This window comes from Dipodomys merriami, unplaced genomic scaffold, assembly GCF_024711535.1.
Source record: "Dipodomys merriami isolate MVZ:Mamm:240054 unplaced genomic scaffold, mDipMer1.0.p SCAF_6, whole genome shotgun sequence".
NCBI classification, from domain to species: domain Eukaryota; kingdom Metazoa; phylum Chordata; class Mammalia; order Rodentia; family Heteromyidae; genus Dipodomys; species Dipodomys merriami.
The window spans coordinates 5466026-5477791 of NW_027206179.1; the positions used below are offsets into that span (position 1 = coordinate 5466026).

At 36.2% G+C, this 11766-nt stretch overlaps 1 protein-coding gene across 1 annotated transcript; it reads left to right on the plus strand.

Annotated features, from left to right (window-relative positions):
• The first annotated feature begins 2886 nt into the window (after nucleotides 1-2886).
• Nucleotides 2887-11092, plus strand: LOC138813706 (vomeronasal type-2 receptor 116-like). Its single transcript, XM_070002090.1, is given in 5 exon segments — nucleotides 2887-3159; nucleotides 4245-5051; nucleotides 6179-6391; nucleotides 8586-8742; nucleotides 10191-11092. Coding segments are annotated over 5 exon segments (2235 nt in total). The 5' UTR covers nucleotides 2887-3003.
• Nucleotides 11093-11766: the final 674 nt, after the last annotated feature.

Sequence of the window (11766 nt, forward strand, 5' to 3'; positions counted from 1 at the left end):
TCTGACATAGAGCTAGTCAAATTTTTTTCTCCCATTCTGTGGGCTATTCAATTATCCTCCTAGCTAAGTCTCTTGCTATGCAGAATCTCTTCAGTTTAATACAGTCCCAATTATCCAGTCTTTCTTTGATTTGTTGTGATTTGGGATCTTTGTTTAGAATTTTTACCATGATGCTATAAGGATTAGGTGTTTCCCTAATCCTTCCTGTAATATTTTCACAATATCTGGCCTTACATTGAGATATTTGATCCATTTAGTGTTCATTCTGATGCAATGTGATATATGGATATAAAGCCTCTGTTTTCTGCATGTAGATAGCCAATTTTGCCAGCACTGTTCTTGTAAGAGGCTATCTTTCTTGGAAGCTCTGTTTCTGGGTATTATCAAATTTTAGGTGGCTATATATTTGTGAGATTGTTTCTGTGTCTTTTGTTCTGTTTGATTGGGTTTCAGGCGTTTTCTTGTGCCAATACCAAAATGTTTATATTAGTATGGCTCTGTCATAATGCTTCAACTTTGATAATGATCTCCCTCCAGCACTGTTCCTACTGCTGAGGATTTTTTTTTTTTTTTGCATTCTAGGTTTTTAATTCTTCCATATGAATTTTTGGTTTGATTTCTCTCCTACTTGGCAGAATGTTGCTGTAATTTTGATGGGTATTGCATTGGATTTGTATATTTCTCTGGACAGAATTGCTATTTTCATGATGTTCATTCTTTCATACGAGGAGCATGGGATATTTTCTCATTTCCTAAAGTGAGCTTCAATGTCTTTATATGAGTTTTAAAAATTTTCACAATATAGATCCTTCCCATCTTTGTTTTTAAATTAATTCTTAAGTATTATTGTGAGGCTATTACAAAGGACATTGCTTTCTTGATTTCAATATCACTCTTCTCACTGTTGCCACTCAGGAAGGCTACTAATTTCTGTGGTTTGATTTCATAACTCGAGTTTGTGGAGTATAGAGTGCATTCATATCTGAAGAACTTATAGATTCCTCCTGTGAATACATTTAGTCTTGGGGTTTTCATGAATGGGAGGCTTTAGGTCATTTCAATTGCCTTAACTGTTATTGGCTATTAGACCACCACCTGGAACTAGTCATCCAAGGAAGGAGTCCTCTAGGAGCTACTCATAGATTCCAGAGTAAGTTTTGATCTGGGTATCAGGAGTCTTCTTGAGGGGCCTCTGTATCTGGATGTGGCAGTCTAAATCTCTTCTTCCTACCTGTATATGATAAGTACATTAAAACGACCCAGAAGAAATATTTTTATCTTGCTGCTTATTTCAATTAGCATCAACTTATATGGTCATATATATATATATATATATATATATATATATATATATATATATATACATTTTGACCTCTTCTGCTTGTCCTAGACATATACTAGTTATTGCAGAAAAGGGAAATTATGTGATCTATGTTTATCTGAGTCTTCTTACTTCACTTGATGTAATTTTTCTATGTCTTTGCATTTCCTAACAACTGGGGCAGTGTCATTCTTTATCATGGAGGCATAAAATCGCATTATATATATATATATACACATATATATGTATATATATATATATATAACATTTTTTGATCCATTCATATACTGAGGGGCAACTGGGTTGGTTCCATATCTTAACTATAGTGAATTATCCTGTGATAAACATAGTTGTGCTTTAGTATAGCCTTGTTTATGATTGTTTGAGTAAATGCCCAAAAGTGGGATTGCTGGGTAACCGGGGAGCTCAATCTTCAACTTTTGAAAAACCTCTTTCACACATCTTCATTACTACATTTTATTCCTCCACATGTGTATGTACAAGCTCACTATTTTCTTCTGTTTAGAGCATTTAAAATATGAAAGGCTTTCATTGTGATCACTTCACATATACCTATGGTATATATTGAACATTTCATTAGTATACCCAATGTCCCTTCATTGTTTCCTTTTAAACAATACCAAGTGATTTCATTATATTACTTCCTTTAGAATATGCCCACTCACAAGCTTGCATGCAAATACACAAAAACACACCCTGACACTCACATGTACCTTGTCGAACACAAACAGAACACAGAGAAAGAAGGAAAAGTACTTTGATCCTCTTTATTTTGTTCTATTGCTTCCTTTCCAGTCGCTAATTAAATATATTGGGAAGAGAATATCGAAAAATGAATTTAACCATGGAGGCCTAGGAACTGAGTTTCTTTGCAAACCTTACCTACAATTTTCTCCTCAACCCTCATGCCATGAGTTCCTTATTTCAAAGTGACTTCCTTGAAATTGGATGCATCATTTTTATTTTATATAAACAAACATTAAATCCACACCCACAATAGTTTAGCTCTTTTTCTTGTTATCAGTAAGAACTATTCAATATGCTGGTCTGTGGGCAGAACTTGCAATAGAATTATTTATAAATAACACTTTTCTTCTGAACATTGCAGTCAAGTTAAACATTCCTTAGTTAGCCTGACATGCCAAATTTATACATAATATAAACTGGGTGACTAGAAACACCAGAATCATTTTCCACACTGGTTTACCTAATTGCACTAATGTAAAGGCAATACAACATTTGTTGTCTCATGAAAACTGAATGAAAGACAACAGAGTTTTGCTCTGGTGCATGTGGTGATAGGGAAAACAAGCTCTCACTCGACTTAAATAATTTTATGAATCTCATTTATGAAAAATGCCATTCATGACTTTCATAGATCTTTAGACAAACATAAGACACTGAATTCACATTAAATTCTAATTGAGGTAATATTTTAAAACATTCCTTGACAACAAACCAAGCATATGAGGTATTGAAGTCTTAAGGTTTGGAATATTCCTCCTCAATTTCTTTGCTCATTATACAGGTTTATGTTCAAGAACTATCAGTTTGTTTTGGCCTTGGCTTTTGCTATTGAGGAGATCAACAAAAATCCTGATCTTTTACATAACTTGACTCTGGGATATGATATCTATGATGTTGAATGCAGAACTTGGACAATGTTTAAGAATCCCTTCATTTGTCTCTTTGGGAAGTACAAGATTCCAAACTACTCCTGCATGAGAGACAGAAAGTCTGTAGCAGTACTTACAGGACCATCAGGAATAACATCTGACCAGATTGGGACATTGTTGGGCCTCTACAGATTTCCACAGGTGAGTGCAAACTGTGGAAAGATATAATAATATCTAATTTGGAGGCATTTCAGGTGATAGAAGAGAATGATAGAAAGAGATTCTTTTTATGAACCCAAAAATTTTTGTAGTATCAAATAGTAATTACTCAAAGATAGTTGGAAATATATATTTGCACACTTTGGAAAAAGAAGATTTGAAAAAACAAATGGATAATTCACTGTTTCAATCGATAGCAATAATTTTCTTTAATGAATCAGGAAATGGAGAGGACTTTGCAGTGTACCGACTGAGCAAGGTACTGATGACTCACACTATAATCCTAGCTAATCAGGTAATTTGTATGTCTAATTAACCTGCAAAGGGCACAAGGTGAATATGTGACTCCATTGCTGCAGCACAAGTCTCAGGGAGATTGCCAGTGAAGTGTAAGCAGTCATGAATTTGTGCCCTTGCATTCACATACACACACACACACACACACACACACACACACACACACACACACTCACACACACACACACAGAGGAAAGATACCATGATTAATGAAGTAAATCTGAAACAAGAAAGGGTAAATGTGTCCTGTCTTATATGAAAGTTAGATCTAAAATATGAACATTTAATATGAAATATGGAAGATGCACATAGCCACTTACATATACAGATGACCAATCTGATTAAAGTATGATATACATAGGGGCAGAACTCTATGGTGGAACTTTTCTGATCTACTGACAGCATGAAAAATGAACACCAAAAACATGAAAAATATCTTGTCTGAGTGGGGTAGGTGTTAAGGGAAAAATGGAAAGGAATATGGCTTCGGTTGTTGGTGAAAAGAAGCATAATATACAATGGGCATATGTGAAAATGGAATTAGGAGTAGGTGATATTGATATAGTTGAGAAGAGTTGATAGGAATAGTGTTGAGGATCAAGAGATAATTACAAGTCAATTGATATGTTGTGCAAAAACAATTTTTTTCAAAACTAAAATAAAACATACCTTCCACCTACTTCAACTGTTTCTTAACAGACTTCAAGACTAAGATTGTGATACATGGCAATCTTCTCATTCATGGAGTGTCCAATTTTCTTTCTCTTTAGTTTACCTTTGGGCCTTTTGATCGTGCCCTGAGTGATCATAACAAGTTTCCTGCTCTCTATCAGATGGCCCCAAAAGACACACCAATAGCCACTGCCATGGTCTCATTACTTCTTCATTTCACCTGGAACTGGGTGGGACTGTTGACCTCACAAGATGAGAATGGTGTGTGGATTCTTGTTGAATTGAAAGAAGAGATGGCCAAGAACAGAGTTTGTGTAGCTTATGAGCTAGTGATCTCATCCCAAGATGTGTCACATATATTCAAACTCATGACAGTTCATAATGAGATAAATCTATCTTCAGCAAGTGTTCTCATCATATATGGTGATCATGATTCACTGATAGGTTTAGTGGTATATATCGAGCAAATTTTTATACTTGGCAAAGTTTTCATTATGAACTCACAGTAGGATTTCACACTGAAAAGGAGATATTTCATGCTAGGCTCATTGCATGTGCCTCTTATTTTTACACACCATTATGTAGATGTTTCTGGATTCACAGATTTTATCAAGGCAGCTAAGCCTTCAAAATACCCAGAAGACATTTTTCTTGCCAGACTGTGGTTTCTGTCTTTTAATTGCTCAGCTTCTGAGTCTGACTGTGTAACATGGGACAACTGTGTTCATGATGCCTCTTTGGATTGGTTGCCTGTGCATATTTTTGATATGACTATGTCTAGAGACAGTTACAATGTTTACAACGCTGTGTATGCTGTGGCCCAGACTCTCCATACGATGCTTCTTCATCAAACAGAAATTCAAACAATGGACAATAGAAAAGAAAAAGTGCCTTCCCCTGAACAGGTAATTTCTTCCATGTTGGAGTACACACACCATGAGCAAAGGCACTTTCTAGAGGGGTTCCTTAATGTATGAAATTAAATATTTTTGTATGTATGCATGTGTGTTCCTGGATATGTATATGCATATATGATGTGTGTTTATATTCACAAATATATATTTATGTTTTATTCATATGTCATACATAACTTGGTTGCTGAAATTAATGAATATTTCAATATTTGAAGTAATTCTCTCAACTCTTAAACTTTTTACCTTGTAGTATAAGAAACAACCATAAGCACAAGAATTGAAAAAAATGAAGATTCACATTTAAAAAATTAAATATTTCAGGTGTTTTTCAAAACCCTATATGATTCTTTGTTTCAGTGTCTTTGAAGTATTCTAGATATGTATGGATATGCTGTTAAGAAAACAATCTGCCAGTAACAAGTATAAAATATATTCCATTTTTTTTATAAATTAATTTTGGCAAGTGCCTGAGTCTCTTTATGCTCGAAGCTAGTGCTCAAGCACTTAAGCACAGCATTTTTCTGGCTTTTTCTGAATTGTTTATTGGAGACATGATTCTCACGAACTTTTCTGCCTAAGCTGGCTTCCAAGCATGATTCTGAACTGAGCCACCTGCATAGCTCGGTTTACATCCATAAGCCGACAGGAACTTGCTCATGAATTCCATTAGTTACTAATAACCTCAACATGTTCATAGCTAGTGTTTTGAAAACTGCAAGTAGAGCTTTTCCCTATGACTTTATTCAGTCAAATCATAGGATAACCAAATGAAGAAAATTATCCATATTTTTCATAAGTGACCAAGTTTCATTCAACTTTTGGCATTAACCATCTAACAACCACAAATTATAGACATTCATAAAACAGTGGTTGTGTCAAGACGGGCTAAAATGATTTCTCTGGAAAAAAAGTCTTTCTACTACTTTTCTGAGTGATCAGGAAAGAAGTGATTATTTTTAATTCCTCCATAGATTTTTCTTTTGAGATACTTCATTGGGTGTCTCTACTCTTTTTGAATTCAGAATCAGAGATTAAAGGCAATCAGGAGCATTTCTTACATCATGCTTTCTGTCTTAACTCTGGGATTCACTTAACCACAGATGATGTCTTTCTTTTAGCTGCACACTTTTCTGAAGAGCATCCAGTTTTACAATCCAACTAGAGCTAAAATGATTTGGGATGAGAAAAGAAAACTGGAGCCAGAGTATGACATTCTGAACATTTGGAATTTTCCAGAAGGTTTGGAACTTGCAGTGAGGATAGGGAAGTTTTCTCCATATGCTCCACATGGTAATCAACTGTCTTTATCTGAAGATATGGTAGAGTGGGCCATTAGAACTACAGAGGTGAGTTGGATCTACCCTAATAATTTTAAGCACACACAAATCAGCAAGAGTCACCCTTTAAATTTATACCTGGCTGAATGCCAGCAACTTTCTCCTATAATCCTACCAATTAATAGAGCTTATATGGAAATATAATAGTTTAGAGTCAGCTCACACAGGAAAGTCTGTGAGAATTTTATCTCCAATTAACCTCCAAAAATCTGGAAGAACTGTGACTCTGGTAGTGGAATGTTATCCTTGAGCAAAAATAGCTCAAGTCCAGTGCACAGCACTTGAGTTCAAGCCCGAGGATCAGAACCAAAAAAGTTAAATGTGTTTCTACATGTTGATTTTGAATATTGTAAATTACATTTTTCCCAGTAGGTATCTAACACTGTGATAAAGGACCTGAGGAGTAAATTCAATTGGTTGAAATATTTCTTTTGCTCCTTTCTGTGGAGGTTTATGTAATGGTTAATTGAGCTGCTATTTAACTATCTTTGTTTAGAGGAATCATTGAAGGAATCTGTGTCAAGAGTCTCATGTCTTGGTCACTGGAAACAATGAGAAAGATAATGTGACCCGGTGTTCACATAACCCTATAAAGTGTAGGTTTCCTCCTTGCTCTTCCCCATGGCTCAGATGACTAGGAGACAACAGTGATTTTTTACTTCCCCCCATGGTATAACTCCTGTTTTCACTCTATTTGCTTCTGGTGCCCTGAGTCGTGTGTGTGTGTGTGTGTGTGTGTGTGTGTGTGTGTGTGTGTGTGTGTGTGTGTGTGTGTGTGTGTGTATTTCTAATTTTTGGAGTGGAGGGGTAATAACAAAATGGTGAAATAAGGATACAGGTTGACACAATGTAACAATAAGATGTACAAGATACTATGTTGAAAAGGAACTTTACAAATTGGGCGTGGGGGGCGGGGAGGAAGGATTTGGGGAAGGAAGAGTTGGTAGTGGAAAAACCAGGAGCAGGTTACAATGCTCGATAGATAATGTGGGGCTGGGAAGGTGGCTCAGTGGTAGAGCACTTGCCTTGCATGCCTGAGGCCCTGGGTTTGATTCCTCTGCACCAAATAAGCAAAAAGAAAAAAGCCGGAAGTGGCAATGTGGCTCAAGTGGTAGCCCCGTGACCAAAACCCCCAACCCCAAAAAAGAGATAATTTTTTTAAATTTCTATTTATTTTTTATTGTGAAAATACTGTACAGAGGGGTTACAATTACGTGGGAAATATAATGAGTACATATCTTATCAAGCATTGTAGCCTCCTCCTGTGTTTCCCCTTCCCATCCCTTCCCATCCTCCCCCCCCTCCCCCACCCAAAATTCCCCCCCCCCTCCACCAAAGTTGTAAAGTTCGTTTTGGACATGACAACTTGTACTTCTCATTGTTGCAACAGGTACACCTGTATCCTTATTTAAACGACTTGTTTTTCCCCTTTCCCTCCACAAATTATAACAACATCAAATACAGTGAAAGCAGGGGTTATACTATGGAGGAGGGACATACAAAGCAACAAAGAAATAATCTTATAAATGCGTTAGAAACAATCTCATGAAAGGAAAAAAAAACATTTGAATGCATATCTTAGGGTTCATTTCCCTAACATCACCTTATCTGACCTTTTCTGTTTGACTCATACATATACTAGATATTGCAAATAAGGGAAACCATGGGACCTATGTTTCTTTGGGCTTGGCTCACTACACTTAATATAATTTGAAATAAGATAATATAATCATAATCTTTCTCATGTAACTGTCACCCTTCTGTACAGAATTTTTGCAATAAAATTTTATACAAAAACTTGTAATAATATTAATTCAAGAAAATCCCAAAATCTCATAGGGCTGTGCAATAGAAATTACATTTTCACCCCTAATTTCAGCCTCTGTACTGAATTTTTACAATAAAATTGTACACAAAAACTTGTAATAATATTAATTCAAGAAAATCCCTTAGGGCTGTGCAATGGAAATTACATTTTCACCCCTACTTTCAGCCTTTTAAAGATCCCATTACTTTCAGTCATTCAACAGGCTAGAAATCAATGTTGTATCACATACCCTTTGGGATCTATAACAGAATTCAATAAATCTACTGCACTTACCTGTATAAAACATTATCTTAAAAATTGCAATCTTTATAATGATGGATTTTTTTAGTGTTTCATATGAGTCTGAACAGTCACTGGCACATCCCTACCTTTCCTCAGACTCCTGTCTCTGTCTGCAGTGATAGTTGTGGTCCTGGATTCAGGAAATCTCCTCAGGAGGGAATGGCTGTCTGTTGCTTTGATTGTACGCCTTGTCCAGAAAATGAAATTGCTAATAGCACAGGTGAGTCTGTGACTTGTGAAGAAATTCTTTATCTCTCCCTAGTTTTCCAAACAAGTTAATGCAAAAGCTGTGTATTAGGATTACGGAGCCCATGCTCCTCTCCCTATTTATAACTAAATTCTGAAAAGTGGTGGTATTGCTAATTGTAATATGATATCTCATGGCTTTGAATTATATATTTAGTAACATTTTTCAGACTATTGCAGACAAAGTTATCTCCAGGAATCCTTCTTTTCAATAATCAATAGGACAAGTCTAAACTCTCATAGAAAATTAAACATATTTTATTATGGAGAGTATTCATCTTAAAAGATATTTTATGCACACAGAAAACATAGATCTCACATATCTTTATTTCTCAGTGTCTTGAACTCTTCTTGGCAAAGGACAAGGGCCCAGTAAGCTAGATTCAGTGTAAGAAGTGAGCATAACTATAGAGTGTCCAAGAGCGGTCAATCTGTTCCTACAGGTGCACAGGTGAGACAAACATAATGAGATGAAATCAAGGATAATATACCACAGGGTAAAATTAATGCTTTACAGAAACATGTAGAGAAACGTAAGCTATATAATTACTATTATGATTGAACAACTGTTAATGAGAGTTTGAATTAGTGTAGAAAAAATTTAATAAGATATTATAATGGCCAAACTGTTATATCATCAATACATGTGATAGTCATTGAGTGACAAAATGTTGAATCAAAAAGAAGCATAAACTCCACCCCATTAGTAAGGAAATGGAAAGACTTGGAAAAAATCATATTAAGTGAAGTAAGCTTGACCCAAAGAAACATAGGCTCGATGAAATAATTAGTAAACGTCTAGGATAATCTTAGCAGATGAACAGAAAAGTTCAATGGCTATGTACATATGACCATATAAGATGATGCTAAGCAAAATGAGCTCCAAGATATGGACACAAGAGATTTTCTTTGTTTTTGGTTTTTTTTTAATGTACTATTTTGTGGATCTTTTGTACCTTTTCTTCCCTATGCTATATCCCCTGCTTTAGCCATATTAGCATTTGGTAACCTAGAAATATGTTTATGTTTATTTGAATTAGGGAAGAGAATTGAAACAACAGAATGGTGACCTAAAGGCCAAGGGAGGAACCAATGCAACAGCAATATACACAAAACTATATCAGAAATTATGCATAAAACTTGTGGGGAGAAAGTGGCAGAGAGGGAAACTGGGAGAAAAATGAGGGAAGGGGTAACAAGTTTGAAAAAAAGATGTACTAATTACCTTATTTATGTAACTGTAACCCCTCTGTACATCACGTTGACAATAAAAAATTCAGAATAAAGAAGAAAAATATAATATATAAAATATAAAAGCATTTTTATGATAGTAAATGCTGACATCTGAGGATTTCACCTAAGTGAAAAATTACCTAAATTATTTGAAACAAACAAGGTTCATATAAAGAAATAATCATAGTGTACATGTCTCAGCAGATATGGAGCAATGTGTGAAGTGTCCAGTTCATCAGTATGCCAACACACACAGGACTCAATGCTTCTTGAAAACTGCAAGTTTCCTGGCTTTTGAAGAGCCCTTGGGCATAGCTCTGGCTAGCATGACTATTTGCTTCTCCTTGCTAACTGCTGTTGTTCTTGGAATATTTGTAAAATACCAAGACACTGCAATTGTCAAGGCCAATAACAGGGCTCTCAGCTACATCTTGCTGATCTCCCTCATCTTCTGTTTCCTCTGTTCCTTGCTCTTTCTTGGCCGTCCCAACATAGTCACCTGCATCCTGCAGCAGATCACATTTGGGGTTGTGTTCACTGTGGCTGTTTCCACAGTGCTGGCTAAAACAGTGACTGTGGTCCTGGCCTTCAAGGCCACTTCCCCAGGAAGAAGGATGAGGTGGCTGCTGGTATCAGGAGCTCCTAACTTCATCATCCCCATCTGCACCCTCATCCAGGTGACTCTCTGTGGACTCTGGTTGGGAACCTCTCCTCCCTTTGTTGACACAGATGCACACTCTGAACATGGTCACATCATCATCCTGTGCAACAAGGGCTCCCTCACTGCCTTCTACTGTGTCCTGGGATATCTGGGCTCCTTGGCCCTTGGCAGCTTCACTGTGGCTTTTCTGGCCAGGAATCTGCCTGACACCTTCAATGAAGCCAAGTTCCTGACCTTCAGCATGCTGGTGTTCTGCAGTGTGTGGCTCACCTTTCTACCTGTCTACCACAGTGCCAAGGGGAAGGTCATGGTGGCTGTGGAGGTCTTTTCCATCTTGGCCTCCAGTGCAGGACTCTTAGGCTGCATTTTTGTCCCAAAGTGTTACTCCATCTTATTAATGCCAAAAAGAACTTCTCAGCATGGCTTCAGATATAAAAGACAGTAAGAATAATCATCATTCTTAAAATTAAACACCTAGGTTTGATTAGTATGCACAAGATCTGATCTAAATCTATAGTAATTATCTCTTCTTTTCATAGTTTATATTATGGAATGTATACTTCAAAGACTAAGGATCTAGTGGGCATTTGCCTAGCAGTGGTAGACACATGTGATTGTGATCACAATTTAAACTGGAGTTTTGCTTCTATATTTTTGCTTAATCCTATCCAGTCTCCACTTAATTCTATTACCCCTCTTCTTAATATCTTTTCACTCATCTTTCACAACAACTCTTCTGAATTATTCAGTATATAAACTTCATGTTGCACACTCCCATGTTGCAGAGTCCTCAAATCCATTTCATTAGTATTTTCTTCTTCACAAATTCACATCTTTTAATGTTGTCCTTAGATATTGCTTTGTTCAATACTTGTATATTTCTACTAAAACCTTCACCTTTTGAAATTATGCTAAGTCTCTTTTGTGGGACCTTCCTCTCTGTCCCAGTCTTTCTCTTTGTCTCTCTCCATCTCCTTCTTTTTCTTCCTTTTCTCTTTCACATTTCTTCCCTCATATAACTTAAGAATGACTTGTAAATAGTACAATGGTAAATGGTACTTTGATTCAAGGTTACAATGTATGAGATGTTTTGAATTTTCTCTTAAGATTAAAGTTGGT